The sequence below is a fragment of the Phascolarctos cinereus genome, unplaced genomic scaffold (assembly GCF_003287225.1).
Source record: "Phascolarctos cinereus isolate Bilbo 61053 unplaced genomic scaffold, phaCin_HiC Scaffold_1;HRSCAF=81, whole genome shotgun sequence".
NCBI classification, from domain to species: domain Eukaryota; kingdom Metazoa; phylum Chordata; class Mammalia; order Diprotodontia; family Phascolarctidae; genus Phascolarctos; species Phascolarctos cinereus.
This window is the reverse complement of record NW_027555514.1, coordinates 123,375,953-123,399,805: the sequence shown is the minus strand read 5'-3', so window position 1 is coordinate 123,399,805 and position 23,853 is coordinate 123,375,953. Positions and strand designations below refer to the sequence as shown.

The following is a 23,853-nucleotide window of genomic DNA, read 5'->3' as shown; positions in this document are numbered from 1 at the left end:
GAATTCATAACTTTTTTTATCAACAGAATGTTTTAAAATTATCAATAAATAGTCGATAATCAGATTGATAAAGATTGATAATCATAGATTAATAAAAGCTAGGAAAGAAGAAATTATAGATGCAGAGTAGAGGAGTGTAGCTAGTACCAGATAAAGAAAGAAAAGGCTCACTAAGTGATACGAACATTTATGCATTTTATGTTTTACATTGTGACAGGGAGAGTTGCTTTCTATTAGTGAGAGTTTATTAGCACAGTCATTTAGGAAATTTAAAATAAGTTTCTAGCTTTCCATTTTCACTGGAATAGTGTAAATGGTTATATAGATTGGTTATAGATAGTATCATTATAGCTTCTGTCTTCAAGTAAAAGACTAGCTAAGTATTAACAAAGTTTAAAACAGTCAAGTGAATCATCACTGCCATTTTGTGACTTAACAATCAAAATAGGATCATGTGTTTGGAAGAGATCTCAGAAGATATCTAATCCAACCTTCTTGTCTTACGGAGGAGGAAGATGAGGCTTAAAGAATCAAAGTGACTTGTCCAGGGTAACACACGTAGTACTTAGTAGAGATCGGGATTCAAACCCAGGCCTTCTGACTCTAAATTAAGCAGCCTTTCCAGTGCACCATGATGTCTTTGTCTGTTACTAAAATTCCATATTACTATTTGAGATTTTGTTTCATTATGGAAAGGTGAAGTTTAATACAATATTTTAAATGAATTTAATACAATTATCTGAGTTGCTGTGTGGTACCTTTCCACCTAAGAAATGAATATATTTTAACATACACTATATCTTTTATTTGTAGTATCCTTATAAAGTAAATGTGTGCCTCCATTTCATTGTAGTAGAAACAGATTTAATGAAGTTAAATTAGCTGTAGTAAGTCACAAAAACTGTTTCAAGGATGGGGATGATCGATTTAAAGTTAGTAAAAAGAACGACAAAATGGCAACTCTTATAAGTGGTAATAAAAAAGAACTACTATAATTTTTTTTAAACTGATATTTTTTTCAGTCTGAATTGGGAAAATAAACAATAGTGAAGGTTTCTTGATGATATTTCTAAGTTTAGACAGTTTTAATGGGCAATGACAAATGGAATCAGGTGCTAATAAAATTTATAAATGGTACTGTACTGTATTGTAATAAATGGTACAAGTTAAGAATAACACAGAGTGATAGAGAGAGAGAGATCAGTGTGCTTATTACATTTCATGCTTTTCTTAAAGGTTAGTTCTTTCATATAGGTCATAAAAACTACATGTGGCCAGTGGGTTTACAGTTTGTACACTAGAAAGAAGTCAAGCACATCTTTGTAATTTTGATCAAATTATACATTATTCGGCACACTTAATAACAAATTAAAAATATGTGTCATAAATATTTTTGAAAATAATGTTAAAATATCTAAGTGCCAGATTTTTACAAATGAATAGTTCATAAACTTGGACTTCATTACATAGACAAAATGGGCCTATGGATAATAATAATGCTACTTAGATCTACCCAGATGTAAAAGGTTCTAGGCAACTTGGTCATTTTGGCCATCTTGATTGAGGCAATTTGATGAATGATCTTTTTTTTTCTGGAAATAGATCTTTGAATATCTAGATGATTAAAGTCATCGTCCTGCTTAACATGTGGGCATGGCCATCATTTCCCAAGTCTAATTTGAATACTACTATGATTACTTCATTTGACTCCTATGTTTACTTTCCTTTGGGTCATCTAATGGTAGGATTACTTTTTTTCTTCTGAAATACCAAATGAGAATGGGCAGTTGTGCTCCAAGCTTTTATTTAACCAGTACCCAAAATATTTTTGTCTCTGATTTGATAGCTGTAGATTCAGTAGCATGAGTCTTCAGAGCAGCAATTTTAGCACATTCCAATTTATTGTTCAGATGTTTATGATACTATATTTCCTTTTCTCTAGTTTCTTCCAACCACTTTTTCTTACTCTTTTCTTTCACCTCTCTTCTTTTTTTTCCCCATTTGTTTTAAGCATCTACTTTGATTTTCTTTTATTCTCCAATGCCTTTCTTTACTCATATCATTACTTTTATTTCTAGTTGCTCGTCTATGATTTATCTTTCATATATAATCAGACCTTTTATGCTGATTTTTAAAAAAAATCTGTTGTGGTCATTAGAGTTCAAATTTTAGTGATTGGAAGAACTGCAGTATTATTCAAAGTCTAACATTAAGAACCATTTCTGGAATCAAGGAAATAGGCCCCTGAACCCACAACCTCTCCCTAAAGGGCCCCTTTGCTGTGGAACCATGTATATTGTACATCTCTAATTCTGTCCTGAGGTAGCCTCACTCTAATGAGAGGGGCTAGACTTTCTTTCTCATACTCCTTGGCACATTAAGCCTTCTCCTCTGATTCCTTGGGGGGAAATTAACAATGATTTAGATTATTGTTTACGTCTAGTGTCTTCTCAAAGGAGTGAGTAGAAATATATTCAACATAAAATATAAATAACATGGAACAGATATTTATTTTCTACACATAAAAGAAATGCTAAAATTGCTCAGTGACAGAGTGACTTAAAACATGATTCAGTAATTTATCTGTAACTACTGTTGTAACGTTGAGGTAGGCTTATATTTAAATCTCATCAGAACACAAAAGTATACAGGACTGCTGATTAGGCATTTTACATTTCACATTGCTGCTTGCTACAAAATCCATGTCTTATGATTATCTCTGATTTGGAAACTTTCCATGCCACTGATCTGCCCCATTCCTTGGACCCAGGACCCCCACACTTCTTGAACTTACAAGGTTGCTTCCAAGCCTGGACATATCCGCAAAACAGAATAGGCATCCAGGGGCCCAGACTACTTGATTACTTGTTCCATGTAGTCCAGAGACAGAGAATATTCCATGGGAGAGTTAAACAAAGAAGTAAGCTGGAAACCGTCTCTTCTTTTTAACTGATGAAACATCTAACCCATTCTCTGATGCCATCTTAAGGTGGGGGAGGATCTATGGACCTCCCAGGACTCAAGATGTCATAACAAAATGCCAAGTCCTTTCAATGCTAAATTGCCACATGGCCAGAAGTAGCCAGAGAGCCATCATCATCTCTCAGATGCCAAAAATACTGAGTCCTCTCTTGTGTATATTGCATAGTATGGTTCTTATTACAAAAATATATCAGCTATATGTACTCATAACATTTATTTGCCACTGTAGAAAACTGCCAATAGCCACAGAGTTTGAATTTCTACTATTTACCTTTACTCAGGATCCTTTGAACTTCACATATATGTAATTAATGGCAATAGAAGTTATCACTGACAGCATATCAACATAGTAAATGGCAAATTTCCCGTGGAAAAGATGCTGATATTTATATTTATATTATTTATTTATATAACATTTATATATTATATATTATTTATTTATATATATTATATATGTATATATATATGTATATATATATATTTAAGAACCAGATGCACTATCAGTCATATCTGTGAATCTTTTTTTTAATGGAGTATGAATTCCTGTCTTTTAAAACAGATGCCTGTGAAAGACTTTGACCATAGAATGGGACCGTTCTTCTTAAATTAGGAAGACCAACTTGCCCCCTTATAGATTCCCACACAAAGCAACTCAAGTAACTTAAGATGTGCAAAAAACAAAAACTACTGGCACAAAGAACAGTTAACATGTTGGGGAAAGAAAACAGCAAGGATGGGAAAATCTGTGCTTCTCCACATGTGCATGTATTGGTGAAGACAGCTGTACACGTTTTCCTCATGAAAAAATTTTGCTGATGTAATTATCTGTGATAGATGTGAATAAATCTGTTATTCACTTATCAAAGTCTTATTAAGAAGGGTGGTTTGAGGGTTTTTTTATTTATTTGTTTTTGGTGGGATATCAAGGCAGCTTTTACAAAATGCTACATTCATCTACATTTCATTAAGAAGCATGAACTTTGTTTTTTCTAGTACTCCTTATGCCATATTTTCTAGGTAAGAAAATGACCTGTTTGAACAAAGACCTATTTCTAAACTTTTTTATCTTAATCCTATTGATCAGTCAATCAATCAATCAACATTTATTAGGCACCAACTATGAGCTAGGCACTGTACTAAATATCCTAGTAAGTTTATTAAATTACATTATAAGTGGTTATCTAAATTAATGTCACTCATAAAGTATTGGGGGAAAAGCCTGCATTTAGAAAATAGCTCTTCTCTAAGCTTAGTTTTCTGAATTAATCACTAGTGGGAATTAGGGATAGATCTGAGCTCATTAATTGGTTTTAATATAAATATTCCTTTATTTTAAGTTGACTTGTTTTTAAAGCATCTTCCATTTAAGTAATTTAATCAGCAAAAATTCAAAATAAGCTCTGATGTAACCAACTAAGGTTTTACCTCTCCCACTCCCAAATAGCTTGAAAAATATTTAAGTATATGGCCATAATTATTTGTTTTAAGTTGTTTGTATTAGGAGTATATATACTGCTTAAGCTCCACATGGACAGAAAGGACATTATAATTATCTTTGTATCTCCCCTAGCAGCCATCATGGTACTTTGCATAAAGTAGCTCGTTGATAAATGGTAGTTTAGTGAATAATTTTAGCTGATAACTGTGCTGAAGGCAGCTGAAAAATGGCAGTTCTCAATTTCATAAGGTTCACTTGTTCAAACAATGGGTGGGAAGAATCCTCCACACTTTCTTATGTAGCTTTTGTTTAACCCCACTTTAACTAATACTAGTGAATAATTTATTTTCACTCTCACACAATGTATTCTGTTTCACATATTTGTTTGTATATGAAAGGCAGCATGGCTAGCTTTGGAACCAGGCATCCCTGAGTTCAAATCCCTGCTCTGATAACCTGCTGACTCTATCACCTTGGGCAAGTCACTTAATCCTTCCATGCCGCAGGCAACTCTCTAATACTATAATTGGCACTACAGTTACTGTTCTACATCATTGGAGGAGTTTTCTTACTTGGTTATGGTCCTTGTTGAGTCCTTTTCAGTCTTGTCCAATTCTTTGTGACTCTTTGGGTTTTTCTTGGCAAAGATACTGGAATGGTTTGCCATTCCTTCTCTAGCTCATTTTACAGATCAGGAAACTTAGGCAAACAGGGTTAAGTGACTTGCCTAGGGTCACATAGCTAGTAAATGTCTGAGGTCCCCCCAAACAACAACAGTCCTGTTGTGCCACAATAGTAATCTCATTGTATTAATTGTATAGATTAATAATTCTAATATTACAAATCTTAAGGAATCATCAGGAAACAAACCTAGTGAGATAGAAGACAATTTTGAGACACTATCACAGTACTTTTTAAAACAGAGGAGAAATAGACTGCCCCCACCATTCATATCTCATAACTGATGATGATTTTCTACCATATATTTTTTAAAGTTTAGATTACTACCCAACTATGAGTTATTTTAAGTGATTAATCCCATCTTTTACTGAAAGTCTTACCAATACCTCTTAATACTAGTGCTTCACCTTTGTTAATTATTTTCTACTTCTCCGTTGTAGAGCTTGCTTTACATATATTTGTTTGGGTATCATCTCCCACATTAGATTGTTAGCTCCTTGAGGGCAGGGAACTGTCTTTTACTTCTTTTTATATAACTGCCTGTCACTTATGAGGCACTTTTTATTGTTTATTGATTGGTTGATTAAGTCTTCATGTGTTAGCATTGGTACGTAAGTTGTAATGTTTTTCTCAATAAAGTTCTGTCTGTAAAACAGTTGCTCCTATCTTTATGATACCATGTCTCTCCAGATGCTATTAGCTCCTGGAAGCTCCTTTCTAATTTCTTTACATACCAGAGAATCAGTCTTCTAAACCCATCAGTTGTTATCTGGGCATTTGGGAAATTCTGATGAAATGTACTACTCAGAGCAGACTCATTCATTGCCTCACACCCATGGGGTTACTCTTAGAGGTGATTTATCGGAGGGTTAACACAGGCATCTGTCATGCCCAAGCAACATCTGCAGTGCTGGGGGACCCTAAAGATTAACTCAGACACCTGGAGTCAGTCCTATAGGCAGAGCTATGGTTGGGAAAGGAGGAGGGTAGATTGGCCATTTTGTAAAATTCAGTTTGATGACAGCTCAAATCCTGTTACTTGCAAAGAAGCCTTTTCCAGGTTCCCAACCTTATGTCCCTTTGAGATTGTCTTCTATTATGTGTGTGTATGTGTGTGTGTGTGTGTGTGTGTGTGTACACACACACATTACATATATAAAAATATATGTGTGTGTATGTGTATATATGTCTATATATGTATGTATGTGTCTCCCCCATTAGAATGTGAGTAGGGAGTATGTTATTGCCTGTGTGTGTGTGTGTGTGTGTGTGTGTGTGTGTACGTGCGCGCGTGTATCCCTCATGCTTAGTGCCTAGCACAGAGTAAGTATTTAATAAATGCTTGTTGACTTGGTTAGATGTAGAATTTAAACACATCCAATAGGTTATTCTCTGTTAAACATTTCTTCATAGCTCTGAGGATCTATTTCCCCATCTTAGCAGAACTGAGAATAATAGTAATCATTTTTGGAGGGATCTTCAGCAATGCCAGATCCACAGGGAGGAATGAAAAAACTGTATTGTTGAGCAGGATAAAGCAGAGGCTTTGTGGGTGTTTCTGGTTAGAAGACAGATATGATTCTTTATTATTTTTAGAAGTGTATAATCATATGATTTTTTAAATTAAAACCAGCCCCCAATCTGCATGTTGTTGTTGTTGTTGTTGTTGTTGTTGTTTTTAAGTAAACTGTTCAAATGTTTAATTTTGCTGCTCATTTGCATCATTCATGTGTTTTGTTTTCCAGAACAAAAATGTTAATTCCACTAAATGAAAGAGCTGAAATGTGATTGTTTGGAGAAAAACTTGTTTGTTACTTTAATTTTCACAAAACATTTTATTTTCTGAAAAGCAGGTAAAATAGTCTTTGTTTCCTTTATAAGTTACTACGTCCATAGCCAAAAATGTGTTACATATGGGTTATATCAACTGCGGTTGAATGCTTGTTTAGCAGAGAAACTAACTGCATGCCCTGATGGATAGCCATGGCCCCAGAATTCATCTAGGGAAACCTGAGTTTTATTTGCAGGCTTTCTATGGACTTGGAGCATGACCTTGGGAAGCTTGTTAACTTAGAGACTAGAAAGGATCTTGAATAAATTTCACAACAAGCATAAGGTTAAAAATGAAGAGTTATAACTATATCTTAGCAATATGCATTATTTTGAAGTTGTTAACTAATTGTGAAGAAAAAATTTAATTACAAAAAATGTTTTGACTTTGCTTTAATAATGGAGATCTAAGAAAAATACAAACAATACCTAGTTGAACTGGAGTTTGCTAAATAAGACCTTGTTATAACCCAAATGAGTTTCTCATAATTATGCAAAGAGATTGTGGAAAGGATTCCAAGGCCACCTACAATCAATAGCTATAGAGAAAGGAACAATAATATAAATGTCTTTTCTTCATAATGAATTCATATTAGGATACCATCACGCATTGTGCTCACTTCTTTTTGAAATAAAGTATTGAGAAGTATGCAATTATAATGCAATTTTTACTTGGATAATTTTAGTTTTTAAGGGGCTAGAGTTGATAATATTCATCATATGGAAGTATAAAACATTTAAAAATATTGTATTTGCTAATATACAACTGTATAGCTACAGCCTGAAAGGTGATTTTTAAAAATCTTAAGTCACAGATAAATCTAATTTATATTTATTTGTCATGAGATTCGAAGAGATAACTTTATGCAAATGCAGCTCCTTTTTTGGGCTAGTAGCATTAAAAGAATACAGGAAAACTGTCTGTGACATCATGACATAGGATTATATATTTTCCAACTAGATGTGTGTTAAATTTATTACAGTTTTCTGAAATGTTGCCTTATTACCTCAAAAATTAATTATTTTAAATGAGGGAAAAACTTATTAAAGAAATAAAGAAGCCATAATTTCATCGATGAAAAAAAATCAAAGAACATTTGGTACATGTTTTTATTTTTTTGCATAAAATTGTGAATTTTATATTTGCTGAATGATTGGTTTTCAAATGTGCGTACATTTTAATGGTTCTTTCCTACTTATATGGGATTTACTGGTTTTCAAAGTATATAATACAACAAAAAAGTGAATCTTGCTTCTTTTTTTCTTGTTCATTGAAGCTATCACTACTCATCTATCAGACCTCTAAGAAGAATTTTAGAAGTGAGGGTACTCTCTCACGCCTAGGACCTATATAATTAACATATGAATGCCCAGTGGATTGTCTGAAGTAACAATTAAGAGAACAATACATAAAGGAAGAAAGTGAAGACAGCAACCAACAGCTGGGTCTTCTGTATTTTAAAAGCTTTCTTAATAAAAGTAATTAAAAGAAAAAGAACAAATACTCATTGTTAAATGCCATGTAAAGCTGAACTCTGTCAGCATTCACCATCCGGCTTTGAAGGCCTTGCTCTCTGCATGGCTAAAGCAGGAACTTTCAATTATTCCTCTTACATGTAGTCGTTTATGTAAAATCAGCAAAACGTATCTACTAAAAGAAACTCTCTTCAAAATGTGGGAAAATAAATGATAGTTATTTTCAAAATTAATTTAAAAAGTTTTTACATTTTCCTCTGTTCTTCCAACAGCTTACCCAGTTTAAATTTTGAGGAGGGAAATATAAATATACTTATACACACACACATACATATACATATATGTATATATGTACTGTCTATGCATGCATGCATGTATGTATTAAGTCAAGTCAATCCAGGTGCTTAGTTGTCTGTGTGGTGAGCTCCCTGTCCAAAACAAGAGATACCATTTAAATGACTATGGCCTTTGGGTTTTGTTGCTAGGAATATCTTTATGAAATATCTTGCCCTAACAAAGTACATTGGGAAACAATGCTTGTATTTAACTCTTATTGATTTTTCACATTTCCAAAGCTATTGTTCCTTCATTCTCAGCAAAGAAGAAAAGTGATCTGACTCTTTCTCAACTCCTCTTCCTTTATTCTTCTAATCACTTCAGCACCTTTATCCAGGGTTCTCATCCTCCCTTCCATTTTAGTAAGAGAAAAATTTATTCCTCTTTCTTGCTAAAGAGTTTAAGTTAGCTTCTTAATTCTTTGTTTAGATAAACATCTCATCTCTTATGAACTTTTAATAATTCTCTACCTCTCTGCTGTCTTTTCCCTCAAACATCAGACATGTTCAGGTGTCTTCTATGTCCCCAGTCCTAAAATCAATCAATCAATCTTCCCCAGAGCGTGCTGCTGCCCTCAAGTTATCATGCTATCTCTCCTGAACTTCAGTGCCAAATTCTTAGAGGCATTCTATTTTAATAGTAATTTCTAATTCACGCCCTGCGGTCTAACTTCCATCCCTGATTCGCTAGCTGATCATAGAGTCATAGATTTGGAGCTTGAAGCCTCAACTCTTCTAAGCCCTTCATTTTAGAGATGTGGAGTCTGATGGTCACAAAGGGAGTAAGCATCCCAAGGTATTTTTGAATCCAGGTCCTTGGACTCCAGAGCCAGTGCTCTTTTCCATTCTACCTCAAATCCAGTTGTTTTTCCATACTTCTCAACTTTTCTGAAATTATTCTAAACTTGTGAGGCAGTGGGGAATGAAGGATGGAGAACTGGACTCCAACCAGGTTGACTTGGGTTTTAATTCCAGCTGACACATGCTGATTATATGGCCCTGGGCCACTCCATCTCTCAGTACATGAGTTTTCTTTCCAAGGGATGTATTTCTATCAGGTCCAGCCTAAGGCTGCTAGTTGGCTATTAAACAGAGCACAAGACCTGGAATCAGGAAGATGAGGGTTCAGGTCTTGCATCAGACAGCTCTATGAACCCAGGCAAATTACTTAACCTATCTCAGTCTCCTCATCTGAAAAATGGGGCTAATAATACAGTCTATCTCATGATTATTGTAAGGCTCAAATGAAAATATACAAAGTGCTTTGCAATCCTCAAAGTGATACATCATCTTCATCATCATCATTATCATCATCATCATCCTTTTTCCAAACTTGCCATCAATAAAAATAAAACTTCCAGATGCACAAATAAAAGTAGAAAATAGTTTACATAAAATAGTAACCTCTAGTACTAAGAGGTTGGGCTTTTTAATGCATATTAACTTTAACAAAATAACAACAAAAATGTCCTATTTGTTTTCTCTACTGTGTATTTTTTGGGGGTTGTTGTTATTATTGTTATTGGCAAAGGCAACTTGTCATAATGGAGAAAAACTGGTTTCAGAATCAGGAGGACCTGAGTTTTCATTCCACCCCTGACAATTACTGTGTGATACAGGACAAATCACTTAAACTCAGTGTCCAAAACAATCAACTCTCTAAGACCACAAATTTCAGAACAGTTGCTGCTCTGTATTTTTAGAATGTGTTTTCATGGAGAAATTTCTCTATGCCAATGATATCACCTCCTTGGACCCCCCAAGATGTTATTACTATCTTTTTTGTCATTTACGTAGTAGGCAATCTATTATTTTGATTCTGGTTTCTTCACTCTGTATCATTTCATATAAGTCTCTCCATATTTCTTTCACTTCTTTATATTTGTAGTGCAGTAATATTCCATTTATATTCAGATATTTGCTTTGACAATGAATTTTCTGGCTTTTTATTATTACAAATAAAACTTCTATGAATATTTTTGTATAGATAGGCCTTTTTCCTTTAAATAGTATCCTTATGATATAGTCCTAGGAGTGCAACTACTGGTCAAAGGGTATAAAAACTTTTGTAATTTTATAGGATATTATGTATAATTTTATTATACTTCCAATTTGCTTTCCAAAATGCTATATCAGTTCACATCTCAACCAGCAGTGCAATAGTGTGCCTATGTTGCCACATCCCTGCCAACATTGGATTTTGTCATTTTAATTATCTGCCAATTTAATAAGTGTAAAGAAGCATCTCAGAGTTGCTTTGATTTTCATTTTTCTGATTGTTAGGAAGTTTGAACACATTTTCAAATGATTATTGATAATTTGTATTTCTTCTTTCAAGAACTACTCATTCTTTGGGAACATCCTTTGGCCAGTGCTCTTTTTCTCTGACCTCATCTTTCTTAACCTCTGTGGCATTTGACGGTGTGAACCACTTACATTGTGATGCCTTCTTATCCTTTGTCTTCAGTAATACTGTATTTCTGTGGTTCTCCTCCTACTTCCCTGAAGGTACCTTAGGGAAAAACCCCCTTTTATTTTACAAATGAAGAAATTAACTCCAAGAAATTAAGTGACATGCCCAAGACCACACAATTAATTAGTGGCAGAGTCAAAGCCAGAAACCAGATCTCCTGACCCAAACCTATAACTTTTTTTCCATAATTCCATCCCCAAACCCATAACTTTTCCACAATTCCACATTGCCCTATTAATGGAAAGGAAAAAGAAGGGGAGGAAACTCTCATTATTATTTTGAAAACTGGACTATAGGTCTCACCACACTGCCAAAGGGTCCAAGTCACAGAACAAGGTAAAGAGCTCTTGCTTATTCTAGAGATTGCAGGTATTCTCATGAAATCTCCCATGGAACAGACAACCAAATCTTTGGTAGCAGTGGTGGTTTTTTGGAACATAGTGGGGGAGGAGGGTGATGACTGTGTAAAGCAGTGTTGTTGTTGTTTTTTGTAAATAGGGACCTAACTGTATTTTACAGTGTTTCCTACCGTATAGAGTTGTGACCCATGTGTTGTATAGAACAAGTTCTACAGTGTTTTTATATATTTTTTCTTGTTTCTAGATTGGGCTTATGGATACTACAGACAACAACGAAAACTGGTGGAAGAGATTGGTTGGTCCTATACAGGTATATACAATATATTCGATAATAAGCATAGCCATTTTTAAAAGTCCTTGTATTATGTTATTATATTGAATATGGGATTTTGATATTGCAATCTATTTTCATGTGTATCTATGGCATAGATTAAATATCATATATAAAAGTTTTCTTAAATAGGACTAAATAATGTAGCTAACCTTTTCTGTTTAATTAACAAATATTTGTGGAATACCTGTGTCGGGGGAAATGCCTATAATGCTTTCCACTGAGTCCCTGTGTCTGGGTTTGTTGGAGTTGGGAAATATATAGGGCTATTAGACTATTGATATACCATATAGACTATTGAGCAAAAGGCACAGTTAGAATTTAGGGCCAGGGAAGAGAGGTAGAAGACCACAAAAGCAGTGAACTGTATCTGTTGACAGTTACGATCACTGTATTAGTGACTCTTGCTTTTTTTAGGGGAGGAGAACCCAAAGAGGGTGTAGTGGCTGGGATGTGCGTGAAATGGCTGATATACAGACAAAAGGCACAGAAATATATTTTGTAACATAAGGTCTGCTTATCAGGCTGGGATCAAAAGCACAGTAAATAGTAAGCAAGATCAGGATCATGGTGTTAGAGCTAGAAAAGATCTTGGAGGTCATAGAGTTCAAACCCCTCATTTTAATAATATTAATAATAATAATAGGTAACATTTATAGAATACTTACTACGTAAATAGGCACTTTACAATTATCTCATTCTAACCTCGTGACTCTGGGAGGTACATGTTATTATCTCCATTTTACAGAAGGGGAAACTGAAGCATACAGTAGTGAAGTGATTTGCCCAGGCTCATATAGCCAGTTAGTGTCTGAGGCTGAATCTGAACTCATATCTTTCTGACTCCAGGCCCAGCACTCTAGCTACTGCCTCCTAATAAGTATCTGAGATAGGATTCCCAAATTCTTCTTGACCTCAGTCCAGTCTTGTGGACTGCATGAGAGTTCCTTTCAAATACAGGAAGAGATAGAAAAAGAGAAAACACCTTGGTTCAGCCTTATAGAATGGAATAGAATAGTATTACAGGTACAAATCAGCACCAGAAGGGATCTGCCGGGCTTTACACACCAAACTATACCTTAAACTTGTCTCCCAGGTTAATGTCTGTATTCACCCTAATTACTCCCCTACTTGACACCTAATGTGAGAATTTACATTACTGAATAGGAAGTAAGATGGTCATTCCCAGAAAGCTTAATAAAACCAAGCCTTGGAGTTGAGATGAGGGAATGTCAGGTGGAAGGGATAGTCCTGAGGCTCCTGGCTGGACTAGTGGGTTTCAGTTAGGCAGTAGCTTGCGATAATGTTGTATATGGAAGATGAGACCAGATTGTATGTACCAAGTTGAAGAGTTTGAATTGTTTTCAGTTACTAATTAATGAAACTTGCAGGCTAGCTCACAGCATTTTCAGGCTCATTACTCCAGTCTTAGGAATGTATGGGATATTTAGGGAGAACTTGTACCTCTGACATGAGGTCTGCTCATCTACCTTTGGTATCCACCTTCACCCAACTCTCCCCTGCAACTCCGAGAAACTGTAGCATACCCAGTGGCCTCATGCCAGTAAAACCATTTTGGTAGGTTAAACCAGGTTGAGGGGTAACTGAAAGGCCTCAAATCTGTCAGTAAATTAGAGAGAGTATGTAAAGATATCCCCCAGTGGAATGGGCAGATGAGAACAATTTGTTCCAGTGGTCATGAAGGTGGCTGAAGCAGGTACTGTGAGGTGCTGAGAGCTTGGTCAGGCATCAGAGATGCCAAGGTCACCCACTACATCCTGGGCCATCTCCAGTCGTCCTGACTTTTGTCTTGCTACTGGACTTCAATGACTCAGGAAGAGAAAGAGTGAGGCTGATGACTTTGCACAGCTCTGCCTCACTTAAATCCAATTCACCCACAAGTTAAGACATTACCCCATGATGTCACTGGTTCTCTTTGAACATGAAGGCTGGACAACAACAATCTAATCTTAATTTACCTAGTTAGAGTTGTAATCCATGTGGTACATAAAGTATTAGTTCAAATTTTGAAGTAGTGAGACATAGGTCATTTGTTTTTCAGGTGTACTTCTTGAGCATCTTTATTTTCCCCTATATAATTCTGCCATTTGATTTTTTAATTATTATTAATGTTGGGTACAGGGAGAATTTTTTCTTTGCCCTATCTCATGTTCCTTATTTTATAGTCTTAGAATTAATGGGAGTTCACATTACATGGGCATATGCTTATTTACATGAGCATAATGTGGAAGAATTTCGTCATATAAGTGAATGTCGAGATTTTAAGCCAGTCTAATTTTAAATACAATGAATGATTTAGGCTCTGAGATGTCATTAATTCTTAATAGATCTGCAAGAAACATTTCTTAGGAAAAAGTATTTGACTGTACATTTACATAAGTTCATGGTACCACAAAACGTTAAAGAGTTCGAAGGGACTTTAGACATTACTGGTTCAAACCACTCATTTTACAGTTGAGGAAATATCTTGACTGTAATATGCTCTATATCTTTATTACTAGCTTTATAAGATAGTATTTGCTTTTATTTTATTTTAAGATATCTCCTTTAAGGTTAAAAAGATTCCTTCCCCTACTCTCATTGTTAGCATTTGGTTAGCAAATTTGTGGGTTTTTTAATCTATATTTGTTCATATTTTATAGATTTTAGTTATATGTTTTTAACATTTTTTCAGAGTTAAACTTTGATATATTTTTAGTCTGTCCCCATATGGAGGCCACTCCAACCTCTTGATCATTTTAACTGCCATTCTCTGGAACTTAAAAGAAAAAAGAAAAAAGAGATGGCTTCCATAAGTCATAGTAACCAGAAATGCATCATACGTAATGGATGCCTTGGGATTTTGTACAAGGGTAACATCGTGCCTTCTATATTTTAGCAATAAAATAGTCAAAGTAGCATAGAAATGTTACCACCCATCTCTGCAGAGGTAGGAAACTGTTGCACATACTTTCAGATTGATTTGGCACTGGAAGGAAATTTAGAGGTCCTCCTGACTAACCCCTTCATTTTACAGATGAGAAAATGGAGGCTCCAAAGTTAAGAGATTCGCCCAGGTTCTGTCCTTTGTATACAAAATAGTAAATGACATTGACTATAAAATAACTGAGGTGATGAGGACTCAACTAGCCTTCATTTGAGCTGCTTATTTACACTCTGCCTATCATTTTACATTGTCTAATTGCACAGTTTTGAAACCTAGCTTCAGATTTCTTCTTGAATTTGAATCCGTTTTCAGTGTGATGAAAAATCACACAAATTTGGCAAATTTTTAAGCAAGGACCCCAATTTTAGCAAGAAAGACAGGGCCAGAAGGCATGAGAAGTCTAAGGCCTAGTTTCACTACCTGCTTCCCAGTGCAGCCTTTGACAAGTCCCATCAGGAACAAACTAAAACTAGCAAGTGTTTTAGAGGTTAACCTAACCCTTTCCCAAGCTTGATGCCTAAGTCGCCTTCTCCCTCTAACATTCTCTGAATTAATGCCTTGAAATGCAAGAGCACTCTTTCAGCACTCCATTAGTTATAATTAATAACTGTAGCACAGCATCTGTCTCAAAGAGGGCTGATGAATCTATTCCAAGCCATTTTTGAACGTGATTATATCCAAACATCATTGTAACACAAATATACTCCTACTATGGAATGTTTTACAGTAGGTTACTGTATAATTACAGTGTGTGCAGTAACAATGTAAATCTCCATGGGAGATTAGATGGATGGGGAAGTGCAGGGTGGATAGGGAGGATGATATAGATGGCACCATTTTTGTTGATTTTTATAGATTGAAAGAAAAAAACTTTTCTCTTTGGGATGTGTGCTGTAATTATGTTCAGAAATGACTGGGCTAGACAGTCAGTTTTAAAAGTGATAATAAGTAGGTTTATGGTGATTATAGGATTGAAATGAATAAGATGAATTTGGCTTACTTGTGATAAAAGATTGGATTTCTAAGTTTTGGATCTCAGCACCAAGAATATGTTTCCTTCCCCAGGAACTTCTTTCTTTTTGAAGGCTTCAGTTAAAAAAAACAAACCAACAAACATTTTTAAGCTTTGTTAAACGTCGAGAGACAAACATGAAATAAGACATAATCTTTGCCCTCGCAGAATTTACAATCTAAAAGTGAATTATTAATCAATTGTCTATTAATTATAATTATATATAATTATTTGTATGTAATATGTTATATGATAATGATAATTAATCAGTTGTTCATTATAAACTTTGCCTGCACAACAATTAAATCTCTCTGATTCTGTTAAATGTTAGTTGACTTTCAAATCATATTAACATAGGCATAGACTATCCAATGAGGTGTTCTATGCTTTGTAACTTCTAGTAAGGTCTTTGATTATACTAGGCTCCAACAGGGGCAAAGCCAGGGCTTGTTAAATGACCTTCTTTATTTTAACATACAAACAATGCTTAAGCTACCATAAGCCACTCAGCTCTGTGACTTTGGACAAGTCAATCTCTCTGGACCTCAGGGTTGTTGTTGGGTTTTTTGTTTTAATTTTTCATCTGTAAAATGAAAAAAATAACTCACATTTATATAGCACGTTAAGGATTTACAATGTGCTTAATATACAGGAACCTCACATGATAAGGTGTTATGATTCCTACAGATGAGGAGAATGAAATGCAGACAAATTAAGTGACTTGTCCTTGGTCACACAGCTAGGCAATGTTGAGGTCATAGCTTTATGAATCCAAGTTCAAAACAGTTTTGACTCTCACTAAATAAACTCTAAGGCCCCTTCTGCATCTTAATATTCTATATATAACCTTTTAGGAATGTGATCCTTGCCCTGCAACCCCCCTCCCCCAATTATTTAACATGCCTTTCACCAAACATTAAAATAAATGGAAACTATACCCATCACATCAATTTCTTACCAAAGGCTCACGAGCATTTTTTCAGAGAGGAAGTTTAGAATCCACATGTGTGGAGAATTCCCAGTGTGGCAACTCCCTCTATCAGTGTAGATGGAAAACTCATGACTGCTATCACTTAAAGCTTACATTGGCTCATATCTAAGGTCTTCTGAAAATCAGGAGTGGGGAATAGAAAGGCACTAAATGTAAATTTTAAATTAAGTAGTTATTTCTTCCACTCCAAAGAAATGTTTAATACAAAAGACTCACAAGGGAACATTAACAAAGACTCAGGACAGACAGGATAGGGTAACTTCTGATTACTGTTATTCTCTCTTAGGGTTCGAATATAGAAAACTGTCAAAACGTGAAGCAGTTTATAGGATGGCTGAAATGGCATTTCATATTTCACCTCGGTTATGCGCTATCCAAACAGTTCTCTCCAGGTCCCATCTTCGGTCAAATCAAATGAGGGGTCAGTGCTCATCTTCTGGCTTCTGGTCATCTTCTTCAGTGCAAAAACTCCTCTTGCTGTTGGCGACCTTTAGCTGAGGAACCTGAGGTCTCTAATCTCTTACACTCACAAGCCCACTTCCATGGTTCAGGAAAATAAACAAATGAGAAGACAAAGCCAGGGACCCAAGGACCAAGATCAGGCTTACTCATACCAGTGCATGTGCTTTAGCTTCTATGTGATTGCACTTTGTTATTTCTGCCTGGATGAGTGGAAGGTACCCCACCCCGGAGCTAGAGGCCAGGGTCATTGTCAGTGGAATCCCCACTGAACATGCCATTTCTCCTGGTTTAGTTAGTGGCCAGTGACTACAATATTATAAACAGCCAAAGATTTAAGACTTCTTAACAATACAGTGCCCAACAATGATGGCAGAGGACTGATTGAGCATATTTCTTTTCTCTTGATAGTAGAGAAATGGACACAGAATGTGGATATTTTTGAAAATAGAAAATCTGTGGGTTTATTTTGCCCTAATAAGCTTATTTATTAGAAACATTGTTTTTAAAAAAAATGTATTTTTTGGGGGTAGTGATAGTGATGCCAAGAAGAAAAGAAAGAAAAGAACATCGATGAAGCGTTTTTTTTAATTCAGAGGAGAGAACAGAAGGAACTTCAGAAGGAGATACAGAGCAACAGGACAACTTTGGAATGACTATGTTTTATTTAGCGTATAATTAAAAACAAGTTATAAGCAACAGAATTCATGGTTTTATACATAGAACTCCTTTTGTGTTCTTTGTATATGGAAATGTTTATGTTTGTTGGTGTTTTTAAAATTCAGAATGACAAAAAGACTTTAAAAAATATAGAAGGCTGAGAAGGTAAATTAGAGGCAGATGGTGGGGTGTCTTAAATACCAGGCTGAGTAGTAGCATCTTAGAGGCAAGTAGGAGCCATTCTGAGTTTTTGAGTGAGAAGGTAGCATAGTCAGACATGGGCCATAGTAAGATTATTTTGTCAACCTTGTTAGGGATGGGTTAGAGAAGGTTGATATGGGAAAAGGGTAGAACAGTTATGAGGCTATTGCAGTATTACAGGTTTTGAGATGAAGGCCTGAACTGGGGTGGTAGCCAGGTGAGTGGAGAGAAGGGGACAGATGAAGAAGACATTGTTAATATAAAGTGGAAATGCAAGAAATTTATTATAGGGAAAGCAAAAAAATGGTTAGGCTATTTCCTAATATGTTAAATTTCTTAGTTCAAGAATCTAAGAAGCAGAAATTACAGAACTGTTATCCCAATTGGTGCTGATTTTGAGCCCTGGAATTTCCAGACTACCTCATTATCCCCTTACTTTCTTCCAATAGTGCTAGAGTTTTCTCTAAGGCCAAGACTTTCAGCTTTATGGAATTGTGAGGAAAAATAAAACATTTCAGGTAACGACAGTATGGTGTTCTAAAAATTATGGAGTGAATATACATATTTAATGGAGTAGACTACAATCAAAATTTTGTCATCTGGGACTTTACCAAATAAAAAATTTTATCAACCAAAGGTGATGTGAATGATAATTGATTCAGAAGCAAGCCCAATATTCTCTATAATGTCTAGGGATGAAACAATATTATGTAATTTGCCTGTGAAGCCACTAGCCCTGTCACATTCTTCACATACAACAAATACTTGATTTTTGAAATTCAGCTTTTGTTTCTTATGACTAAAAAGAAAATCTAGGCAATATCTAAGTATATATTTGATAACGTCTCTAGGTTTTATGAATTCATGTTGAAATGTGTTTTGTTTTTGTTTTGCCCAGATGCCTTTTGTAATTATTTTGTAGGAAGATGGGATTAGTCCACTTATCTTCATGTGATATTTCAGACATTTTAAATAATTCATAATGCCTTGAAAATCATGATATACTCCTATAATATGACTGACTAAATTTTGTAATGAGCTAGTAGTAAACACCTTCCATATTTCTGTTCAGTTGAATAGCCATGTAACCACTATATGCTAATCAGCTTGGTGGCACAATCAGTTGTCAATTCAGCCATTTTTAACTCTACAACATTTCTCATATCTGCTTCTTGATAATTCACAAAGCTACTACCTTAGTTAGGACCTCATCATGTCTCACTTACACCATTACAATAGCCTCTTAATTGCTTTCCTTGCCTCATGTCTCTCTCCACTTCACTTGATCTTCTGCATAGCTGCCAAAGTGATCTTTCTTAAGCATAGGTTTGAAAATGTCACTCTCCTACTCCATCATGCCTCTCATGTAAAATATAATCTCCCCTATTTGTCATTCAAAGCCCTTCACAAGTTGGCCACAATGAACCATTCCAATCTCATCATGTATTACTTCCTCTAACTGCATGGTCCAGCCAGACTGACCTTTTTGTTTCTCACACGAAGCATATCCATCACTTATCACTCTCTCTTTTCATTAGCCACCCCCATGTTGTTTTTCAGTTGTTTCAGTTGTGTCTGACTCTTCATGACCCCATTTGGGGTTTTCTTGGCGAAGATACTGGCGTGGTTTACCATTTCCTTTTCCAGCTCATTTTACAGATGAAGGAACTGAGACAAACAGGGTGAAGTGACTTGCCCAGGGGTCACATAGCTAGTAAGTATCTGAGGCCAGATTTGAACTCAGAAAAATGAGTCTTCCTGACTTTGAGCCTGGCACCCTATCCGTTGTGCCACCTAGTTGCCCTAGCCATTTCCCTATACCTAGAATATATTCCTTCTTCTCTATCTCTTAGAATTCTCTATTTTTTTTCAAGACTCATCCTGCCAGCTACTAGTGCCTTCTCTCCTAAAACTGCCATGTATCTATTTATCATATATTTTGTATATACTTTACCAATTGCTATTTTTATTGCATTATGGTTTGTAAAGGATGCATTAACTTTTTTGCCTTTTTACATTTGTTTGCAATATCTTTGCCTCCTAGTACACAGTCAGTTTTTGTAAAAGTTCCATACGGTGCTAAGAAAGCATCTATTAGCATCCTATTTAAATATTCTTGCTACCTAAATGCTAGGCTGTATTATTTCTATAATACTAACAAACTGCAGGTACTCTTGAGTTGAAATCCAGCTTCAACAATTACAAGCTGTGAGACCTTGAACAAGTCACTTAATCTAGGTTTGCTTCAGTTTCTCCAACTATAAATGGGGATAATAATAGCTCCTGACTTGTAGGATTATTGTGAGGATCAAATAACATGGTATTTGTAAGGTTCTTAGCACAATCCCTAGAATCCCCTGGAGCCACAAAAATGTTGGTTCCCTCTTCTCTACTGTACACCCTAGGGCAAAGCCCTGATTTTCTTGGCTAGTTACAATTCTGAAGCTTCCCCTTTTGACCTATTACCATACTTTGCACACAGACAGTACAGATGCTAATTCAAGCAACAGTCACTTAGAGTTTTGTGTGGGACATATGCCAAATATAGCACAGCAGAAAGAGCAGTTGGATGGATACACTTGCTAAAATTATAACCAGTGAGAACAAATTGGGAAATTGGAAATGTTCTGAATGAAAGAACAGGAATGCTCCTCCACCTGATACAGGGCACCTCGAAAGTCCTTAGGACATTTTTAACCTTAAACCTGCCCTAAGACTTTTGGGAATACCTTGTATTTGTTGACTCTAGAGAACTCTACAAGTATGTTTTTTAAAGATCAATATTTAAGCCTAACACTAAATTTCTTTATGCGACCTCATTAAATGATCGTCAGCATCCTGACTCTGCTTTGATTCCTAGTTAACACTTTTTAAAAATCGACTTCTACATAATAGTGATAGTTACAGAAAATGGGGGTGGGGAGAGGGAAAAAAGAAGAAGGGTTATATAGCACTTACTTTATGCCAGCCTTGTACTAAGTACTTCGCAAATGTTACTTCATTTGATCCTCACAACAACCTTAGAAGGTAGGTGCTGTTAGTATACCTATTTTACAGTTGAGGAAACTGAGGCAAACTGAAGTTGTAACTTGCCAGGTGTCTGAGGCCAGATTTGAACTTGGTTCTTCCTAGCTCTATCCACTGCACCACCAGCTGCCTAGTAGAAAATACAGGGGCAGCTAGGTGGCACAGTGGATAGAGCATTGGCCCTGGAGTCCAGGAGGACCTGAGTTCAAATTCAGCCTCAGACACATAACACTCACTAGCAGTGTGACTCTGGGCAAGTCACTTAACCCCAATTGTCTCACCAAAAGAAAAAAAAAGAAAAGAAAAAAAAGAAAATACATTATCTCTTTCCCTTATAATTAAATACAGCAGACACTTCCTCCATTCACATTGGCTTCTCAGGATTCTTGAGACTTCCTGAAATTTCTATCCAGACCTTGGATGAATTGCTGTATTTCTTTGGGTTTCCATCAGTAGACTGTAGACTTCATCTGTAGAATGAGGGGCTTGTGAGAGGTTGTCTTTAAAGTCCCTTCCAACTCTAACATACTATGATTCTGTCAAATTTTTAAACACACCAGTTTCCTCTTAAGAACAAAACAAAACAAAACAAACCCCAAACAGCTAGAGATATACTGACACACAGGATCATAGCTCTAGAGAAGGAATGGATTGTAAAGGTCATCTCATCCCCATCCTCCTCAACTTACAGATTTGGAAATTGAAGCCCAGGGAAGCCAAATGACTTGTCTAAGACTGCACAGGGGGTAAGCAGCAGAGGTAAAATTGGAACCCAGATCTTCTGACCCCATAGCAGGTGCTCCTTCCATCTACTGTACCACATTAACATCTTAGGAATTTTTATCACCAAAGTATCACAGCCACTCTTTAATTTAAAAAAAACACCACACATTAAAGAGGGAATTTTTCCCCCCAGAAATTGAATCATTAAGATGATGGCTGCATCAGGTTCTTTTGTGTTATAACTATTAGAAATAATGAAGCTGATAATTTTGTCAAAATTTTGCAATCAGAAATATTCAAAGCTCAGTGGTTCCAGGTAATTTTTGCCTTTACATACATAGGATTGATTTTAATTAGTTTTTATATTAGCGAAATTGTCAAGTATCCCTTTGGTTCTATTGAGAAGTTTCTTTCTGAAAAAAAAAAAGCCAACCTCACTTTGTAATGGACTCATTTTTTAATTTTTAAAATTTATTTATTTTTAGTTTTCAACATTCACTTCCATAAGATTTTGAATTTTGAATTATCTTCTCCTCCTTCCTCCCCAAGATGGCATGCAATCTGATAAAGGCTCTAACTATGCATTCATATTAAACCTATTTTCACATTGGTCATGTTGTAAAGAAGTATTAGAACCAATAGGAGGAACCACAAGAAAAGAAATAAAACAAAAGGAAAAAAAAGAGACCAAATAGTATTCTTCAATTGGCATTTCTTTGGGTTTGAGTCTTTTAGAGTTGTCTTAGATCCTTGCATTGCTGAGAAGAGCCAAGTATATGGAAGTTAGTTATCACACAATGTGGCTGTTACTTTGTATGGTGTTCTTCTGGGTCTGCTCACTTCACTCAGCATCATTTCATATAAGTCTTTACAGGTTTTTCTGAAATCTAGCTGCTCATCGTTTCTTTTTTTAAATTAACTCATTTTTAATTTTCAACATTCACTTCCACAAGATTTTGAGTTCTAAATTTTCTCTCCCCAAATCTCCCCTCCTTAAGCCAAATCTGATGAGAGTAAGATTCCCTCTCACCTCCCCCCTCTTCCCTTCCACTGTAGAAGCTTTTTCTCGCCTCTTTTATGTGAGATAATTTACCTAATTCTACCTATCCCTTTTTCCTTCTCCCAGAACAATCCTCTCTCACCCCTTAAGTTTATTTTTTAGATATCATCCCTTCATATTCAACTCACCCTGTGCCCTCTGTCTATATATACATACATATATATATATATATATATATACACACACACACACACACACATACATACACACATATATACACATATATATGTATATATATATTCCTTCCAACTAACCTGATATTGAGAAAAGTCTCATGAGTTACAAATAACATCTTTCCGTGTAGGAATGCAAACAGTTCAACTTTAATAAGACCCTTATAATTTTTTTCCTGTTTACCTTTTCATGTTTCTCTTGAATCTTATATTTGAAAGTCAAATTTTCTATTCAACTCTGGTTTTTTTCATCAAGAATGCTTGAAAGTCCACTATTTCATTGAATATCCATTTTTGCCCTGAAGGATTATACTCATTTTGCTGGGTAGATGATTCTTGGTTTTAATCCTGGCTCCTTTGCCCTCCAGAATATCATATTCCAAGCCCTTTGGTCCCTTAATGTAGAAGCTGCTAAATCTTGTCTTATCTTTATTGTGTTTCCACAATACTTGAATTGTTTCTTTCTGCCTGCTTGCAGTATTTTCTCCTTGACCTGGGAACTATGGAATTTGGCTATAATATTCCTAGGAGTTTTCCTTTTGGGATCTCTTTCAGGTGGTTCTTTCCATTTCTATTTTACCCTGTGGTTCTGGAATATCAGGGCAGTTTTCTTTGATAATTTCTTACAAGATCATGTCTAAGACTGTTAGTGATTCAGTCCCTTAAGGCCTGCTCCAGGTTCACTGAGGACTGAT

At 35.5% G+C, this 23,853-nt stretch overlaps 1 protein-coding gene across 1 annotated transcript in view; it reads left to right on the top strand.

Annotated features, from left to right (window-relative positions):
* PTPRZ1 (protein tyrosine phosphatase receptor type Z1) overlaps positions 1-23,853 on the top strand; it is a 243,978-nt gene that overhangs the window by 52,683 nt on the left and 167,442 nt on the right. Inside the window, 1 exon segment of the mRNA XM_020966360.2 lies at positions 11,819-11,884. Coding sequence (XP_020822019.2) covers positions 11,819-11,884 — 66 coding nt within the window.